The 19,955-nt window shown below is 52.2% G+C and overlaps 2 protein-coding genes across 6 annotated transcripts in view; one reads left to right on the top strand and one right to left on the bottom strand.

Moving 5' to 3' along the window:
• NAPB (NSF attachment protein beta) overlaps positions 1 to 3,501 on the top strand; it is a 37,158-nt gene extending 33,657 nt beyond the window's left edge. The window contains exon 11 of the mRNA XM_055430917.2: positions 522 to 3,501. Within this exon, the coding sequence (XP_055286892.1) occupies positions 522 to 632 (111 nt within the window). The 3' untranslated portion in view covers positions 633 to 3,501. The remainder of the gene's footprint in view (positions 1 to 521) is intronic.
• Positions 3,502 to 4,971: 1,470 nt separating this feature from the next.
• On the bottom strand, positions 4,972 to 13,204 carry GZF1 (GDNF inducible zinc finger protein 1). Of its 5 annotated transcripts, none has more exons than XM_055430899.2 (6): positions 13,078 to 13,204; positions 10,519 to 11,927; positions 9,367 to 9,461; positions 7,764 to 7,931; positions 7,145 to 7,302; positions 4,972 to 6,882 (listed from the first exon to the last, which is right to left on the bottom strand). In XM_055430899.2, exons 2-6 carry the CDS (start codon positions 11,904 to 11,906, stop codon positions 6,547 to 6,549), a joined length of 2,145 nt encoding a protein of 714 aa, XP_055286874.1. In that variant the 5' UTR covers positions 11,907 to 11,927; positions 13,078 to 13,204; the 3' UTR covers positions 4,972 to 6,546. The 5 variants fall into 5 exon arrangements, with proteins under 5 accessions (XP_055286874.1, XP_088700150.1, XP_055286856.1 ...); XM_088844024.1 differs by having other exon boundaries at positions 12,987 to 13,085; XM_055430881.2 differs by lacking the exon at positions 13,078 to 13,204 and adding an exon at positions 12,887 to 13,071.
• Positions 13,205 to 19,955: the final 6,751 nt, after the last annotated feature.

The following is a 19,955-nucleotide window of genomic DNA, read 5'->3' on the forward strand; positions in this document are numbered from 1 at the left end:
AAAAAAATTTTACATTCACCAATTTCCTGTTTTCCTATATTTTTCCATCTTATGTTTAGAATCACAGTGAATTTCCTAGTGTACTTCAGTAATTCATTCAAGCTGGCTTTGAAGCCATGGTGAGAAGGCAGGTTTCCCCCTTTAACTTTTGCTACAAAACCGTTTTCTGTGAAAGCCCATTCTTTAATGACTCATGGAAATGAGTTGAAGGGATTTTTCCTTTTGGTCTCTCTCTGCAACTGTATTTTGTGTTCATTGAAGACTGGAGCCACATTAGTTTTCCACGTCCCTTTGTCCTTATACAGAGTCTTATGTCCTTTGTCACGTTAAACATGCTCTTTGTCCAGTTACAAAGGCTGCTGTGGATTTTTCCCATAGCATGTTGGCATAAGAGCAATGTAAAAAGCTCTTAATGAAGAAAGTTGTAAATAAGAATGAATGATTTTACAGTTTTGTGCGGTGTAATTCTGTGTTTGACTGTGTTTCCGTGGACCACTTTCTGCTTCTCTTCCCTTCACCAGGTGAAGGAGTTTGACTCCATCTCCCGCCTGGACCAGTGGCTCACCACCATGCTGCTGCGCATCAAGAAATCCATCCAGGGGGACGGGGAGGGGGACGGAGACCTCAAGTGAGGCACAGTGTCCCTGCGGCATGCCGCCGAATCCTTGTTCATTTTGTGTTAGGGCCAGTGATCATTGTGGGATGCCCATTCAGTGGCTTCATTTCGTTGCACATGAGCCTGACGATGTGTGTGTGTGTGTTTAAGCCGCCGCGTATGTCACCGTGCTGTGGGCGGGTGGGCCACTCCTATGTGTGTTGAGTGTGTGACGGGCTGTCTCCTGCTTGTCAGAGTCCCCAGAGTTTTCTAAGAACTACTTCAGAATCTTCCTCCTTATTATTTCAGTATGTGCAGAGCTCATGTTTCATTTTGCCACATGTTTTTATGTCCCTTTTCCTGGACTTGTGTACCCAACCCAGTTGTTCTAATAGATGCTTTGCATGTTCTCTGTGAACTTGCACCTTGGTGGATTCTCTAAACATGTGTGTTTAGTGTAGGATGGTTGTTCGGAATGCATTTATGGCTTTCCTCATTAGAATTATTTATCCTTTTTGTTATTTCATGATTCTTTTGACGGTGCCAGTGACCCGTTTCCCTGCTCTTGTGTATTGTTCTGTAGCTGATGTGCACGTGAGAATTCAGGTCAGCCTGGCCTGCAGGCTGCTTGCAGTGGGGGTGAGGGAGCTTCCTGACACGGCCCACTGACATGTGTGGCCGTGTGGAGGTGAACTTGAGCTCACAAGTGCGCTGTGCGTGAGACCTAGCAGAGACAGGCATCTTCCTTTCCTGGAGGGAGTGTCCACTTCTAGTTGGGGCAGGACCCTTGCTTCACCTTCACAGAAAGGTGTTTGAACTGGCATATCCCTTTCATGTTCACACACTTTCCCACGTTGAGAGGGCACCCCGTGTGCCCCCTTATGTACATCCTCACCAGAGCCGGAGGTTATCTCAGTCGAGGCTTGTATGTCATTCATTTTCAGTTGTCTGTCATTCATTTTATCTGTTATTTGGACATGATGGGCTTGGTGGGCTGAGTACAGTACAGTTTACTGCACCGTCAGGAAAGAGCCCCAGTGAGCTTCTGAGGGGACCTGCCCTTACCTGATGGATTGTTTTATCTGGTGTATTTGAATTCTGTCCTGTTGTTTTGACTTATATATGTGCACTATTGACCTATGAACTTAATCCCTGCCCTTTGTTACGTGCTAGTAACCTTGTGCTTTAGACGTGCTCTTGTTTCCTGAATCTCTTCTAAGTGATTTGTTTGATGTGCGTTTATTGCTAGGTAATGGCAGTGTTGGCAGATAAATGGGATTTCCTATGTCCCGTCAGATGTATTTGAAATGTGTCACTGGTATTTGAAAGGTGTTGCATTTTTGGATGGCCACCAACTGGGATTCAAAGGTGCTGTTGGGCAGAAACAGAGAATGGGTCCAGGTTGAGGGCTGAGCCAGGAGGAAGGTTTGGGGATGGAGAACAAGTCCGACTAGGAGGGAGGAGAAAGTGGCAGAAAGGAGGCTGAGAAAGACCAGCGGAGGCCTGATCGTGGAGCAGCCCTGTGGCAGCTGTGAGCATTTGGTGACCGTAGTTGCGGGGTCATCTGTGCGGCCTGGGCTGGTGGAGAGGTGGGGCAGTGGTGGCTCTGTCCCAGCCCACAGGGCAGTCACAGTGGACCAGGAGACACGGGGTACTCTGACCTTGGACCCTGGTATCCAGTGAGGATTCCTTCTTTTCTTCAAAGGTCTGGGATCCTTAAAAGAAAGCTGGCTGTTGGCTATGGTCCATTTTGGAACAGAGCCCGCTTGGTACTTCTTCACTTCCTATAGGAACCTGTTAAGAAAAAAACACTTAAGAGAAGTGGGGTTTTGTTGCTTTACGTGATTCAGTGCCCAGCCTGTCAGAAGCACGTGGGTGAGACGAGCGTGTGTCCTCCGGCTGCAGGCCTGCCTACCTGGGGGACAGTAACCCTCCCTGCCAGCCATGCACTTTGTCGCTGGTTTGGAAAGTCTGCTGCCACTTGTTAAGGAAACTTGTGGTCTGACCATGTAAAGGAAAAACCGAATGACGTTTGTTTATTAGCTTTTTATCCTGATCCCCTGACAGACCCCTGTCTGAAGACCTGTGGTTTTGAGAAATACTGTTGGCAGCATTTTCAGTCCCTGGGATGGGAAGATCCCCTGGAGAAAGGACAGCTACCTACTCCAGTATTCTGGCCTGGAGAATTCTATGGACTGTATTGTCCATGGGGTTGAAAAGAGTTGGACACGACTGCGCCACTTTCACTTTTGTCACATCAGAGTTGTTTGTGTTGAAATGAACACTAGGACCAGTGCCTGAGTTAAGATGCTTTTGTTCTTAATATTTCACATGAAAAAGTAAAAAATAATTGTAATGGCTAGAACAGACCACTGGAACATAAAAGTGAGAAGTAAAAAGTCCCAGGAACAGCTCCAGGCTTCCTCCCTAGAGACGTTCTGAACATCAGAGTGGGCAGCGCTGTGACTTCCAGCATTTATAAATTGTTATTTATGAACAAAATACAATGACTATGTTACAGTGTTTGTATTTTAGCGAGTAATGTTTAGTTCATTGTCAAGAGTTAAAATTTCTTATAGGAAAGCTTTGCTTTTTGTGGCAACGTTTTTATAGCTTGTGTGAACTTCTTTTTTATTGAATGATTTGGAAGCAGTGTCCTTGCACAGTCGTGACCATGTGTGACAGTGCCCCTGTAACCACAGCGTGTGTGTTTATTGTTTCCTCTGACACCATGTATTTCAGATGCCCAGAGTCAACCCCCATGGCTTCTGCGGGGGAGCTGGGCCTCTCTTCCCTGGGGCTGTCCGGGAGGGTATATTATGAAAACTCACCGTGAATGATAAATCCACCTTCGCAGTCAGTGTGTTTTGTGTGAACCTGTACAGTAAATAAAGTCCTAGTTACGAGCAGCGTGGTATGTCTTTCCTGGCTGGTTTGCACAGGTCAGGGCTGGCTTCTCATCCTGGAAGGTGTCCCCGGGCAGTGGGCACAGCCATCCGGGCTCTGTGAAGACCCATCCTGTCTATTGGTGCCACTGCTGGTCTGCCGAGGGCTCTGCAGGCTCTGCATTTCCCATCCTTGCTGCTGCCAGGTCAGGGAGCTCATGACAAGGTTCAGGGAGGAGTGACCCCTTGGTGGCGGAGGCCAGTGGTTGGTCTGTCTTGGCAGAGCCACGTTGACTTAGTGCTGTCAGGGCCTTGTTCAGGTCCCTCAAAGATCATTCGAGGCAAACTCACAATGAATGTCTAAAGGTGGTCCCATTTAGGAGCTCTGCCCCATTGTTGATCCTCAAGGTTAGTTTCTCATTCAGATGCCTCTCTCAGAATCTTTGTCCTAACAGAAGCCCTCGTAGTGGGTTTTGCCAGCCTCAGGGAGGGTCCCATAGTCCCTTGCTGGTGGAGGGAAGTGGGCAGTTCCTAGGCATCAGCTGGGTCTGACTGATGTGCCAGTTGGCCCTGTGCCTGTGTCCACCTGCCTGCCTTGGTGGACAAATCGCCTTTCACGTTGTGACAGAACACCATCAAGTTAAGGGGTCAGGCACTCATCTGGTCCCAAAAGATGTCCCTGCTGTGGAAGGCACACGACATGCAGGTTAGAGTTTAAATTGTAACTTACACTCAGATTGGTCAGTTTAGATGACCGCCTTCGGCAGAACATTTCCATAACGGTCATTTTTAAGAAAGGTCTTCCCTTACCACCTGGCCAAATTTTTTTCAAAGTCTGTACAACAAATTTTGGCTAAAAGCAGAGGCAGGGGAGCTCAGGAGTTTGGGCTGACTGCGTCTTCCACATGAAGGCTGCTGCTAAGTCGTGTCCGACTCTGTGTGACCCCATAGACGGAAGTCCACCAGGCTCCCCCTTCCCTGGGATTCTCCAGGCAAGAACACTGGAGTGGGTTGCCAGAAGGTGCAAAATGGCCCCCTTGGGTAGCGTGTCCATAGGGTCTGGGGCTGACGCTGACTTGGCAACACAGCACCCAAATATGGAGGAACGGAGATGCCCCCAGATCCCTGAGACTCACCTTCAGCAAAGTTTAGGGAGCAGCCCTCTCCTCCCCTCTGCTCCCCAGAAGCGGACAGAGGAGACTCTGTGGAGCAGACTCACCGTGGCTGTGACGAGGCCGGGCCCATGCACTGGGCTGGGTCGGTCACATCTCAGAACGAGTGCAGCAGACAGAGTTGGCAAGACTCTCCAGGGCCAGAAAATGCAAATACCTGTTTCAATCAGGAATCTGATTTCTACAGAACATGAACTCTAATCATAGAAATAAACTTAGCCTTGCAAAACTATTTTTACAAAACAAACATTTATTAACACATAAAACTTTTGTAGAATCTCTAAAACAAATTCAGGACAAAAATTAATTCCAGTAGGTAACAAAATAATCTATTATTTAAATTCCTTCTCGTTAAGATGACTTTATCCCATGAAACAGTTCATCAGCGGGCAGGTTTGTTCTGTTGAGTAAAATGTGTGTGAAAATAACTTCTGTAAATACAAGAAGGTGATGCTGTCACAGCAGGAGAAAGACATGGGACTGAGTACCCCAGGTCCAGGTGTGTGGCCTGTGTCAGCCCCCAGGACACCGTCAGCGTCTCACAGGGAAGAAAGCATCTTGGGTCTTCCTCTGGCGTTTTGTGCACCTGTGTCTCCATCTTGGACTTACACATAAAGTACCTTTCTCTTAGAAAATGAGTGTTTTCACAGTAAGTTTAATAAATTAAAATGTAAGGAAAAGAGTGACTAGTGACAGAGGAATTCTTTGTTTTTGATCTGGGTCACCTGTGAGTCAAAGCACTGTGCGCACGGTGAACCGCCCTTGCCAGTGGGTCAAGAACCAGGCTGGGGCAGGATGCAAATGCCACTTGAGCAAGAGTGGCCAGCGTGAGACAGGCACATTTAAGACAAGGCTGGCCATTCCGTGGTCCACTGTTAAGGCTAATCAGAGAGGAAGGAGCGTGCCGAGGCGCTTGGTCCCTGCTGCCCAATCTGCTCATGCTCTGAGGGGAATGTGTGTCAGTGACTTGCCTTTGTCAGGCTCCTCACATTAATGAAAAACACTGGGTTTCTGAAAATCACAGAAATGAAGTCAAAAAAGTCTAGCAAAACTACCAATACTCTTGTGTTCTTAGATTTGCCACAACCACTGCATTGTTGTTTATGGATAAAATAACTACACTATGTTTCAAGTGTTCTCAGCCCCTGGCTTTTTTCACACCTCTTTGCAAAAACTACTCTACTTCTGCTAGTCTTTGGTAGGACAGCTTTTCCCTAGCTGGGCTTTTAGGAAGGAAACCTGATGGCCACACTTCGCTTCAAGTCATTTTAATGACCAGCTTCCTAGCTGCATGTGTGCTACAAGCAGCTACCTGACACATGTTTGGTTTAGTGCCTACAAGCAGGGGCAGGGCCAAGTGCTATCATTCCTTTCTTCAGCCCAGAGCATCTCTGATGGGCTTCAGTTTGACAGGAAAGAAACAGCTGAAAATAAATATGTGGTCCCAGTTTTCTTTCACCTTGGTAGAAAAATAGCTTTAAGGTATCAGAAACAAACCTACACAAAGCCTAAGGCAGTGAGCCGGTGCACAGCTCCAGGAGCAGGGTTGGTGCTCTGCTCCGTGACCAAGCTGAGCAGTAACTGCGGCCTTGCGAGCGTCAGGGTTGCTGGGCATCAGGGCGCTGCCACCAGAGGTCAGTGAGGCGACGCTAACTGCCTTGTTTGCTGAGGAAGTATGGCTGAGGTCATGCAGGTCAGGATTTCTAAAGGAAAGCTTGAGAAATGACTTGATAGTGACGTGCAAGTAGCAGTTCAGGAAACTGCGGAAGCCATCCCTGCCCACTTCTTTGCCTGCAGTTCTTCTTGGCCCCTGACGAAAGCTCACATCCAGCCCTCCCGTGCAAGTGCAGGCTGGAACCCTCCAGGCAGGTGACCCCACTCCCGTCCACATGGGTCAGAGAGCGGAGCTATGTGGGCCCGGCTCTGTCTGTGGTGTCAGCTCGCTAAGCTCACTGATGGCGGTGGCCAGCAGCGTGTCCTGGGACCCCACGGGGCCGTCGGACTTGCAGGCTGGGTCTTCAGGGCTGTCCTCATGCATGGCAGCCATGCTGCCCTGGACAGTGGCCAGGTTGTGAAAATGGCCATTTTCTGCAAAAGATAGCAATTTATCGGAGAGTTTGGATGGCGCGTACTCGTCGTCAGGCTGCTCAGTCTTGTGGCCGTCGCCGTTTTTGGGAGAGCCGTCCACTATGACCAGGAAGGACTTCCACGGAGTCGTCTTGTCATGGATCTGAGAAGCAAGCACACAACAGTGGTCACCCACATGTCCCCGCCCAGGGTCTGCAGACCCCTGGTTCACAGCCACTTGTCACTGGGCCCGACAGCCTTCTCCACCCATCAGACTCCTGTCTTCACCGTGGTCCCCGTCAGAATGGACTCGGCCAGCACCAGGCCCCCCTCCCGGATGGAGGGCCCCAGGGCAGAAGGACAGGCACTCTGCCATGCAGGGCCTCACAGCTGGTAGCAGCACCCCCGGGGCCAGCCTGGCTCACCGAGGTGTGCCGCCGCAATGTGGACTTGTCAGTGAACGCCCGCCCGCACGCGTTGCACATGAACGGCTTCTCCCCTGTGTGGATCCGGTGGTGGCGCTGGAGGGCGTTGAGCTGCGTGAACTGCTTGCCGCACTGGTCACAGCAGTAGGGCCGCTCCCCTGAGGGGAAGGGACGGAGGGAGGGGGAAGGGAGGGGAAGAGGCTGCCTATTGCTCTGTGGCCGCTCAGTGGCACCCCCCACCATAGCAGGGCCGCAGGAGCACAAGCCCCCCACCACAAGGGGCCCCAGGGCTGTGGCCTCACCCACAGCCGGTGCGATGGCTGCGGGCAGCTCACCTACTTTCTAGTCACACCTGACCATGCACACGTGTGGTGTCCCAAAAGGACGTGCACGTCATCACCCCTAATTCTAATCTGAAGGTTTGAAAACGTTCACATGTCCACATTTGTGTACACATGTTCAACCTTTCCAGTTTGTCAGAGAAACTAGAAACTCAGGAAGTTTTTAAATGCTATTAAGACACACAATGTAAAGTTAAATTCCAAAAAATTTTTCAATAAAACCTTCAGGATGTTTTCTTGCACACTGACCTCCCATCTCTGGCGACATCCAGCCATACCTGTGTGGACTTTGATATGCTGGTAAAGTGAATTCCGCTGAGCAAAAGTCCTGAAACAAACTTCACATTTAAAGGGTTTGGACCCAGTATGGATCCTATTGTGATGTTTTAAATACTCCTTGGAAGCAAAACTCTTGCCACACGTTTCACACATGAAAGGCCTCTCACCTGCACAGAGAGAGGAGACACGGAGTTAGACGTGACACAGGCGGGAGGACCGGGTCCACCCTCCCAAGTGCCAACAGGCTGTGGGTCACCTCTTGTGAAAACTACCCAGAAGCATCTACTCATATACAGTGCTGGCTACCCACTCAGATTGGTGCAACTGCCCCCTGGAAATCCCCAGAAAGATTCCAGTAGATTAGGATGAAAGAGCACATCCAGCCAGCTCCCATTTTGGAAATGCAGTCATTCCCAAACAAGAACAGCCTGCTGGAGAAGTTGGACTTTTCCACAGGGTTGCGGTGGGTCTCCAGCAGAAGCCCTTCCGGAAGGGAGCGAAGCCTGTGGGGAACACACATGACTGTCCTGGAGCAGCGCCTGCCTATCTGGGAAGGTGAGGACCAGGAGGGTGTCTACCCTCCATGCTGTGCAGTCTGCGCCCCAGACTCCGCTGTCAGGTCTGCCCTGATTCTCAAATGCCAAAACTGGCCTCAATAAAATCTGAACATATTAGCATGTCCATCAAATGACCAATTCTAACTGAATGCCTCAGTGTGACCTGACCTCCCCTCCCCCACTCTCATCAGACACCACTTCTGCTTTTTCAGTCTAGTAGTTCACATCATTAAGTGGCTCACCTGTCTATCCATCTGAACTTGAGGCTCACAGGACAGTGCAGAGAAGTAAACACTTTTAAATGCAGGCAGGCAGGAACTGGGCTTGTGTGATAAGCACAGTACCCAACAGCTGGACTCCCCGGGGCTCTGACCCCAGGAGCACTGCGCAGAATCAGAATGGAGAGCTTAAACGTTCTCCCTTGCCTGATGAAATCATACCAGAAAACTTCTGAGAACCCCATAATTCCACCACTTCAACACATCATATAACTCTTCTTAAGTCTGCAGGTTTTCAGTAAAGCTGGGATTCACTGTATGCTTCATTGTGCATCTCTCAAGTTGACAACCAAGCACAGGCATTTTTCATAATATTCAGAGACCTTAGGCCTCAAGACTTGGTCCTGGGTGGGACGGGATGGATTTACCCGATTATTGAACCACCTTCTTGGGGCTGGACAGTCAATTTGTTCCTGATGCTATGTTATTAGAAACAGCAAGAGTGGAGATAACAGCATATGGCTTTCCCCACATTCTGAGCAGTTTCTTTCAGAAAGATTCCTGGAAAGGGAACTTCGGGCTGAAACACCAGGGTACCTCTAGATGCCTAAGACACAGGACCAGCAGTACACAAAGGTCATGGCCATGGGCACACAGCACTGGAGGCAGTGGGCATATTTTATTCATTTGCTTGTGCTCACTTACTAGATGAGAAAGCAAATCCGGGCTTTAACCTGAACCCCAGGCAGACAGCAACATCTAAACTAATAAACTGCAGTTTCCCTCCTACAGCCAGGAAAGACATTCAATCACAACAGCATATTTACCTGTGTGACACCTTTTATGATAAATCAGCATGTGGTTCTGAGTGAATCTTGCACCACATTCATCACAGACAAAAGGTTTTTCCCCCGTGTGAATTCTGAAAGCATAACAGATAATTCAGATTGTGTTGCAAAGCTCACTCTGCATCACCAGCTCCTCCCTCACCTGCAGAAACCCTTTGCTCCACGAGCCCGAATGTGAAGGACTGAAAGGTAGTGAGGCCCAGGACTCTCACCCCCAAATCAGTCTCTGCCTGAGGCAAGACCGCCAAGTCCCGCCAGACACAGAGTCCCCCAAACACGCTGTGTGGTTAGTGCTGCCCCACAGACACTCAATAGCACCGCATGGTATTTATAAAACTGCCTCATTGAGAAGAGTCACCTAGACTGACAAAGAACCACGTGGTCAAAACCTTTACTGCCCTTTTCCAATTCAACGTAACAGTCTAGAAAGAACTGTTAACACATGAAGCCAGCGGGTCCCCAGGGCACACGTCAGCCCTGCATCTCAGGCGAGGACGGAGTGACCATCACGTTTCCTGAGCCCTTCCTGAGCCAGGCTGGGGCAGGAAAAGGACAATGAACGCCCACCTGACACCCCCAGACTGGCCCAGGGTGAGGGCAGATCTCGGGGAGAGTGGAAAAGTGCTTTGTCTGAATTTCAAGTATAAGTACTGGGCACTAGAAGGGAATTTATTTAAAAACTGAATGTCACCTACCTGTACTTTACAATCAATACATGGAATCCCTATCTGTCCTAACCCTGGAGCTTATCAGACTGACAGGTGGCAGGCACTCTCCGAGCCCAGAGAAGTGTCCCTCCGCTGAGGTCTCCAGGGGGACCGCGCCACCCGGCTAGTCTCAGGCTGGGGTCCCAAAGTAAGGGGGTCTGGGGTCTCTGGCCTGACTCAGCAGGGGTGATTGGGGGCTGTAAGGGGTAGGGAGGGGCCTATGAGCCTGAACGGGAGGCTGGGGTCCCCATCAGCCCAGGCCCCACCCAGGGAGCGCCATCCCCGCACCTGTCTCCAGGAGAACCCAGACAATCGAAGCAGCCCCCGACTTCGAGAAGGAGCAACGGAACAGTGAGGGGAGAGGGGACCACGCCGGCCGCCCACGCCTCCATGCCCACCGGGGGAAGGCGCGGCCCGGGCCTACCTCAGGTGGGTCTTGAGGGCAGAGGGCTGCGAGAAGGTGGCTGGGCACTCGGAGCAGCCGTAGGGCTTGTGGCCGGTGTGCGTGCGCTCGTGCAGCCGCAGCGCCGTCTTGGAGCTCAGCCCCTTGCCGCACTGCTGGCACTGGTGCCGCTCACCGCCCCCCTCGTGCACCTGCACCACGTGCCGCTTCACGTCCTTCTTCCTCTTGAACTTCTTGCCGCACAGCTCGCACGGGAAGTGGCGCTCGCTGCTGTGCACGTGCCTCTGGTGGCCCTTCAGGTTGCAGCGGTTGGCAAAGGTCTGGCCACAGGTGTCACAGCGGTGCACCACCTCGGTGGCTACGCCGTGGTGGAGCCGCACATGCTTCAGGAAGCTCTTCTCGTACAGGAAAGCCTTCTCGCAGCGCGTGCACTGGAAGTTGCTCCTCCGCCGACCCGGGCCCTCCTCTCCCTCCTCCTCCTCCTCGTCCCCCTCCTCACCTCGCCCCACTTTGGGCGGCACGGCCTCGGCCCCTGCCCCAGCCCCAGCCCCAGCCCCACTGTCCTCGTCCTTCGTGACTGCTTCTTTCTCGGTTTCCAGGGTTTCTGGGCTGGGCTCCACGGGGCCCCCGCAGCCCCCCATGTCCTGCTCAGCACTCTTCTGCTGCTCCCGGAGTCGGCGCGTGTACTTTTTTTTAGGGATTTCCACGAACACCTTCCTTCCGGCTAACCGCCCACTAGCCCTTCTGAGCTTGGGGTAGGGGGGCTTAGCCACCTCTTTCCTCTTGTCTGGCTTCTCCCTGGACTTCCTCGGGGGCAGATCTGGCAACAGGCCATTGCTGATTCTCTCTGCTGGGGGATCCAAAGAACCAGCAACCCCATTGGCCAGAGGGCCATCAGGGGCCACCCCTGCCCAGGCTTCAGGGGCAAGAGCAGCTGTAACCTGGGAGCCGCTGTTCCCTTCTGCCTCCTGAGACTCTGAGAAATTCTGCAACTCCAGAAGTACCGACTCTAACATCTGCTTCTTCAGCTGAAAACAAGTTTCGGATAAGTCCAAACACTTCAGCTTTTCCGCCATTTCCAGCATGCGCTGTACCCGGTCTTCCTCGACCTGTACCTTGGCCGTGTAGACAAACTCAAGAAAGGAAGCGAAGTCGGCTACCTGCACTTCGTCTAAGTAGACGTTAGTCCTGGCACCATCCACAGTCTTCTCGTTAAGGAACACTTCCTTAAAAAACTTGCTGGTGGCTGCCAGCACTGCCTTGTGGGCCATGAATTCCTCCCGGACGCCCTGGTATTCCACGCTGACGGTCACGTCACACAGGTGACCCAGCAGGCGGAGCTGGTGCATCTCATGCAGGAGGTTGATTGGGGAGGACTTGGACTCCAGCAGGACCGCACCACTCTCCATGTTGCTTCTTCCCAGAACCACCTTTGAACACAAACCAAGAATTATTCACGCGTGAGCAACCTCCGAAGCAGAAGGAATAAGAATTGTGAGGATTATACATCAGTTCTTTAGAGGATATGAGCTGATTAACGACCTAAAAAACCTAACTTTTCTCCCATACACTTTCAAGACACACATCACGTCTTAGCCTTTTTTCTGAAGTCCCAAGGTACCTCCAGAGACATTCGTATGAAAAAAGACTAAGGCTGACCTAAAGTTATTATTAATAAAATATGTTAAAGCAACAATTTGCTTCTCGAGATGATTCTGTTATTTGCCTGCAGACCCAGACCCCCTAAACAGAATTTAAAGCAACAATAAGGTGTGCTGCTTTGATCAGGAGGAGGAAACGGCAACTCACTCCAGTATTCTCGCCTGGGAAATCCCATGGACTGGGAAGCCTGGCCGGCTAGAGTCCCCGGGGTTGCAAAAGAGTCGGACACACGACTTAGCGCCCAAAACACACACACTTTGATCCGGAAACCAGATAAAATACATGGCCGCCACCGTTAGGAGAGCAAACCCCGTCTGACTTTGAAAACAACCAACTGAAGAAAATATCTACTTTCTACGAAGAAAACTTCCTGGAAAGTAGCGGACGATCCACGGCATCTCCACCCCCGGACGCCCGTCCGACTGCACTGGAGCGAGGGCACAGCGCTGGGGTCCAGCTGCGATACCTGGAGCAGGGTCCTCAGCCCCTCCGGCCACAGCGGCTCCTGGGCTGGAGGCTGGACAGGCCGCCGTGGGGATGGCAGCCACGCCGGCCGCCCGGCGACCCCGGGGCAGGCTTCGCGGGGAAGCCCCTGACACGGTCACGGAGCGGCCGGGCCGGACTTAGGCCTCCCCCCCGCCCCCGCACACCGCCTTCCAGTAGGGCCCGTCCTCCCAGACCCGGCCTCCGTCCCCCCGGTGCGGTCGGGTCCCTGGGCCGGCCTCACCAGTCCCGGTCCAGCTCCTCAGCGCCCGCCGGACGCAGGGGCAGTGGCCGCCTCTCCTCAACCCTGGCCGCCTCTCCTCAACCCCGCCCGCTGAACCGACCCCGACTCCTCGGCGGCTTCCCGGCCCGCGGATGGCCACAGAGCGCGAGGCGGGGCCAGGCCTGCCGCCCGCCGCCCCGCTGGCCGCGTACCCGCCGCCCCGCCGCCGCGCTTCCGAAGACTAGGCCCGGGAACAGACAGACGGACAGACAGGCGGCCCGACGGACTGGGGGTCGGGGCGCGCGGGGGGGGGGGTGTTGGCGAGGGCGACGCCGATTGGCCGCGTCGGGCCCGGCCCCGCCCCCAGCTGGAAGAAGGGCGGGCCTGCGCACGCACGGGAGGCGGCGGAAGCCGTTCGGAGAAGTTACGTGATCCTACGCACGCTGCCGCCGCGCGCCCGGCTGGCTGAGCAGGATTGCGTCACCCGCCGCGAAGTAGGGTGTGCGCCTGCGCAGAACACTGTGCCGGCGGCTCTGAGCTTCTCGCGACGCGGTGGGGGAGAGGGAGCAGGGCCGGGAAAGTCACGTGACCCGTGTGGGGGACCCGCGCCTCACGCGCAGGTCCCTCCTCCCGGGCCCCAGCCGGGTGGGCGGGACGGCAGGAGGGCGAGGCACCGGATGGGGCGGAGCGTCGGGTGGGTGGGGTCAGAGGGGCGGTGGGGAGGAGCCATGAGGGGCGTGGCACCTGGAGGGGGCGGGGCGCCGCCACGTGCCGCAGGAATCTGTAGATCTAGCAGGGCAACGCCCGGCGCAGTCAAGGCTGGGGTGTCTGTGGGCGCGCGGGCGGCAGGCGCGCGGGCGGCAGGCGCGCGGGCGGCAGGCGCGCGGGCGGCAGGCGCGCGGGCGGCCATGAGGTGAGCAGGAGCCGCCTGTGCTCCGAGAGCCCGCGAGCCTCGCGCTCGGGCCACCGCTCCCGGGGATGTGCGCACCTTAGGCTATCCGCAGGCGATCCCGGGGCCTGGGCCGCCCCCCGCCCCATTCCGGAGGCTTCGCGTCGCCGCTCCGAACCTCCCTTTGTCTTCATTTGTCCCAGAGGCCCAGCATATCCTGGGCCGACCTGTGCTGATCCTGGCCTCTCAACCTGTGTCTTCTGGTTCAATTTGCACAGTGTAGACAACGTCCAGAAACGAGGCAGATCCTCTGCACGGTCCTCTTCTAGAACAAGCCCTCTCTTAATGTCTCTGTACCAGTCTGGAAAACATCTGCCTGAAGCGGCTGGGATGTAGTGTGGACCCGGGTAGCAGGGCCTGGATGCCAGGGTCCAGGCAAGGGCGCCTTAGGCAGCAGCCTCTTTTCCATGTTGTCAGGGTAGGAGGAATGGGAGCCCTTGAAAATAACTATTTAGCATCCTTCAGCTTCCATGTTTAGGACTGCTGCTGCTGCTGCTAAGTCACTTCAGTCGTGTCCGACTCTGTGCGACCCCATAGACGGCAGCCCACCAGGCTCCGCCGTCCTTGGGATTCTCCAGGCAAGAACATTGGAGTGGGTTGCCATTTCCTTCTCAAATTCGTCACAGAGTGGGAGGCCTCGCCCTGATGATCGCAATGTCACTAATGGAAGGAGCCCAGGACCAGGGAGCCTGGAGGCTGTGTGGCAGAAGACTGAGCTCAGCTTGCCATGGCCCGATGCTTCCTCCACACAGGGTACATGTCACACGCCCTCCCTGCCACCTGGCACTGTGCCCACTGCCCTCCCTGGGTGCAGTCAGCGCAGAAGCCCGTGACCTTGGGGAAATGGGTCAGCTGTTGTTCACAGTGAAGCCCAAACAAGATAAGCAGTTCCACCATCTGTTCCGCCCTAGTTTCTAGCTTCTGATTTGTAGCTACCGCACAGTCTCTACTTTCTGCTGCTGCTAAAAAAACATGATGACTCTGCCGGTTCCCTGCCCTCCTCCCACACTGGTGGGCTCTTCCTCCCTCCAGGTGCATGAGGAAGTGGATCCCACAGTTGGTCTCCTTCTCAGGAGGATTTCCAGAAGTCATCCTAGTTTCTGAGGTTGGCCTCATGTCCAGGTGCATGCCCTGAGAGTTTAGTCTCTCTCCAGACTGGGAGTCTCCTCCCTTCCCTCACCAGGGGCCCTGAATTCCTCCTACAAACATATCTCCTCCCAGCAACTTCACCCAAACTGGTCTCAAGTCTCAGGATAGTAACAACAGAGGGTGCTTCATGGTTACAGAAGGTGGGCCACTACTACACCACTCCCCCATTACTGATGTTAGTCACTGCTCACAAAACTCTGAGGGGGTAGTACTATTACCCCCGTTATATGAATGAGGAGACTGAGGCAGAGGGAGGTTGGCCAACTTACCCAAGATCACTCAGGGACAGCAAGACAGCCAGGACTGAACCTCCATAACTCAGCTCTGTGCTGGCCACACGCCTCTGGCGTTACAGAACAAAGCCGTCTCTTGTCAGATCAGGTAAACATCAAATGGGAACCAGAGAGGGTATGATTAAATATCAATAGCATCCTAGAAGTTCCATGTCTGTTTTGCGTGAATCCAAAAGTGAATACTGAGAAGTGTGATTTCTAAGGTGCTGGGGGGACATGGGGGGCTTCCCATTAAAGTCCAGCAATCCACCCCTACTGCCTGGCCACATCGCTACCATCTCTCACCTCTGTGCTCTCCTGGTATCGGACTGCCAGTGACTGCTGTGAATACTGGTGTACAAGAATCTGAGTCCGTGCTTTCATTTCTTTGGGGTATGTATGTAGAAGGAGAATTGCTAGACCATATGGTAATTCTGTGTTTAACTTTTTGAGGAACCCCCAACCTGTTTTCCATGACAACCACACCATTTTCCATTCCCACCAGCAGTGTACAGGGATTCCAAGTTCACATGCTCACTGATGGATGGAAACAACTTTAAGCAAGGAATTTTTACACATACAGTGTCTTCAGCATGATGGTTCTGTTTATCAAAACTCTCAATAGTTTTACAAAATAGTCCTCAGTCTTCAAGATATGTGCCCAAATAAAATGTTTCCAAGAAAAGTGTATATGCTAATGATAGGAGATAGGAAACATACGAACAATAGCACCTTATTTGTGAAGAGTTCAGATTCCATTAAGCCATGTATGTTTTTAAAATACATATATCCTCTTATCATGAGCACCACATTTGGATAAATTTAATCTGGCCACACACGTTTTGAAATCAACTTTGCTTCAACACAAGATGTCAAAATAGGTGATGCACCACTTTTTATAGGACAATTTCATATAAAATGTAACACCACTGCAATCTTACTTTGTCACTAACAAAGAGCCTAAGTGTTTAAAAGAGCACATTAAGTATTTAGAATTGTTGAAAGTCCAAGTAGACATAGAACCAGGATATGTGAAAAAAGCAGCCAAAATTCTGTGTTCTACCCAAGTTGGTTAGTGTTCAGTGCTGAAAGGACTTCTTTATTCAGGGTCATAATAGCTTTAATGATTAAAGTAAAGAAACTGGATGTGATTATTATAAGTTTTATCTTCAGTTCCCTTTAGAAATGCTACCCGATCATGTTCCAAGGTAGAAATTACAGCAGGTTATTCAAAGAAACTTTAGAAAATGAAGAAACACCAACAGCCTAATACAAAACAAAGAATACAAATGGACAACTCACATACATGTACTCATGGCAGAGACATCACTATAAAAAGCAATGATAATGAATAGGGCAAACTGACCCGAAGTTAAACACAACCTGTGATGCAGCAAAAGTTTGCATGGGAAAATGAGTCTCAGGGGAATAGATATTTATCTATTTATATTTAGATATTTATCTCCATGTAACGCCCTGTGGTCATCCTGAGGAAGTGGAATGAACAACTTTCAGGTAATTATGTTAGTGAAAATTTGGAAACAACCTACTTGCCCAAAAGGAGACAACTGAATATACCCATGCACTGGTTTATTATGCAGTCAGTAAAACAACGTTTTAAAAAGTGTTTAATGGAACTCGTGGTAATCATTCCACAATGTATATGTTTATCAAATCATCATGTACACTTTAAAGACAATTTGTCAATTATACTTAAAGCTGGAAAAATGTTTGAGGAAACCCTCACTATACTGTAATGAATAAAGAAGGTATGCTGCTTTACCCAGGAAATGATCTGATTTAAAAGCGAATCTTTGGAACCAGACCGTAAGCAACTCCCCACATCAAATTCTAAACTGCCCAGGGAGGGTCGCGGGAGCTGCCCACCCCGCCCACCGCACTCCGCCCGCTCCGCCCACCGGGCGCTGACGAGGGCGGGGCTGGAGACTCGGGTTCCGATGGGTCCTTGGACATTGCTGGTGACGCTGGCCTCCCCGCTTGTGACGGGATGCGCGGCTTAGTGGCCGGCAGGTGGACGGAGGCGGATCGGACGTCCGTGCCTGGGGCTGGTGGCCTCGCGGTTCGGGTTCAGTGTGGGGACCCGGCGCTCTGTCTCACCCTCGGGGCGGCGGGGCCGGGCAGGGGGTTTCTAGCGTGGTCTGGCTGTACGGTCCACTGCGAGATCCGGTTCAAGTGGGCCAGGCCAAGCCGTATTGGGTCAGCTGGGGCAGTATCATCAATGAGATCAGGCACGTCTTCACCTGCCTTAAATTTGGGCAGCGTTTCCAGACTTTAACTTCTCACAGGGCCAGGTGGTGATCTTTAATAAAACATGCCCCCCCCCCGCTTTTTTTTTTTTCTTTTCCCTGAGAACCCAGGATGTTTCAAAGCAGTATCTACTTGGATACTTAACTGGTAGGGTCAGGTTCAGGTTGGGACGCTCTGGGGCGGGAAGCCACTCCTCGAGGTGTCCGCAACTTGAATGCCCCTATTTCTGGCTGTGAAAACAGCCTTGATTATTAAATGAGATTTTAATTTAAAAAAACATGATGCGCACACTGTATGAAAATCTACGAAGACATTCGGCATCAAGTGCCTTGTCTTCACGTTAAAATTCTAGAACCCAGTCCATAAGGACCGCCGTACTTAACCTTTTTGCCTATCCTTCGAGCGGTCCATGCATTTAGGGCAAGCCTATATGGAATCTTTTTGTTTTTTTAAACACAAAGCAAGTTTCCTCATTTGTAAAACGGGGCTGAAAATGGTGCAAAGTATCTTGAGCTGTTCTTGGGATGTTGTTCTTGCTGCCAGTAACAACTGTTGTTAATATTCTACCAAGTATTTGAACTTCAGAGACTCTCAAAGATTTTTCATATTTGTATCACAGACAGGTCTGCCTCTTCAAGGCCCCACCCAGAGGGGCTGTGAGCCCCTGCTACGCTGAAGTACAAGCCTGCATGCTAGCTGCACTAGCGAAGACCCACAGAACAAGTGATGTCTGGCCTAGCTCTCAGTGGACTCGGGTCAGAGGGCAGCTGATGCCCTTCAGCAGGGCACCCTGATGACATGTGGCACTCATTTGTAGATGAGACAGTCCTGCATTCACCTAAAGCCCCTTAAAGCCTCAAGGATTAGAAGGCTCTGTGTCTGGACCCTCCCTCGGCCAAGTTGGTGCACCTCAAGCCCCCTGCACCAACCTCCGTCATCGCTGAGTTTCTCAGTCATGAGCCTTTGGAGGGGAGCATTCTGTAAGAGGAGTTGGCTATCTCTGAACCTGTATCTTTTTTCTCTTGGGGCACTGGAGTGGGTTTTCTGAGGCCTCAGCGCTGCTTAGTTCATGTGTGCTAAGTTGCTTCAGTTGTGTCTCTGCGACCCTACGGGTTGTAGCCCTCCAGGCTCCTCTTCCATGGGATTCTCCAGGCAAGAATACTGGAGTGGGTTGTTATGCCCTCCTCCAGGGAATCTTCCCAACCCAGGGATCAAACCGCTTTTCTTACATCTCCTGCATTGGCAGGTGGGTTCTTTACCACTAGTGCCACCTAGGGAGCCCAAGACTGCTTAGATCTGGCCTTAGAAAACAGACCTCCTGCAGTGGGGGGGTTCTTGCTCCCCTAGCAACTCTGAACCCTGAGGACCCTGTCCACTCTCTGCTTGGCTTCTCCCAGAGGCTCAATGATCCGGCACCTGAGACACCCCCTCACCACCCCCCACCCGAACTGCCACACACACACACACACACCGGGCTCTGTGTTCAGGCCTGCATCCCAGCCTGGGACACTGACCAGGGCTTGCCCTGAAGTACAGGTTGCCACTGTCCCCCACCCTCTGTGCAGCAGCCACCATCCACCCTCCTGTCCTGTCCCTCTGTCCCGCCAGCTCCCAGTCCAGTCCCCAAGGTCAGGCCCCTTTCCCTCTATTAGAGGGGCATGAGATCCTTCCTGACACGGCGCCAATGCCCACCTCGCCCAGCCATCCCCAGTGGATGCCATAGCCCAGGGCTAGAGGTTCCTACCATCTGTGCAGCCTACACAAGTCCCCCATTCCTAATCCTAACCCATATCCCCCAGCCCGACCTTTGATTACAGATTTACCTGGGGAAGCCGCGTGTCTGCAAGAGCTCATCTATTAATTAAAGGATGATGGAAACGGCTCATTTTTTCTTTACTCTGGAGAAATGGGGTGAGTTGGTCCTCAGGGTCAGTAAAACCAGCATCTAATTCTGATGCCCCCGGGGCCCCACTTCGGTACTTCTTCCTCTTAAAAGCAGTTCTCCTCCTCTTTGTAAGGGAGTAGTCAATGGAGCTTCCTTGTTTACAAGCAATTAGCAGCTAACTCCAGGTATCTTACCTGTTTTCATCCATGTAACTCCCGGTACAGGTGCGAAGTCCCAGTGCAGGTCCAGCCACCTAGGTCAGGGGGTTCTCTAAAGTGTTTTAATAGACAGCGAGGGGGCTTTTGTAACATGCCAAAGACGCTCAGGCCCACCCTCTGAGATTCAGTAGTTCGACCAGCATGTGCGCCTGGTGATTTTCGAAGAGTCCCAAGGGTGTCCTGTGTGTGTACAGGCTGAGTCCGGCTCTGGTACATCTGTGTACACACCTGTGCCTGGGGCAGGTGCTCAGCCCTGGATCTCATTCTCTGCAGTGCCTTCTGCTGGCCTTGCAGCTTTAACCCTCCTCCTCCTGGGCCCCTCTCCCCAATATCGCCCAAACACATCCGG

This window comes from Moschus berezovskii, chromosome 15 (assembly GCF_049115385.1).
Source record: "Moschus berezovskii isolate FMDL1 chromosome 15, NW_MosBer_1.0, whole genome shotgun sequence".
Taxonomy (NCBI): Eukaryota; Metazoa; Chordata; class Mammalia; order Artiodactyla; family Moschidae; genus Moschus; species Moschus berezovskii.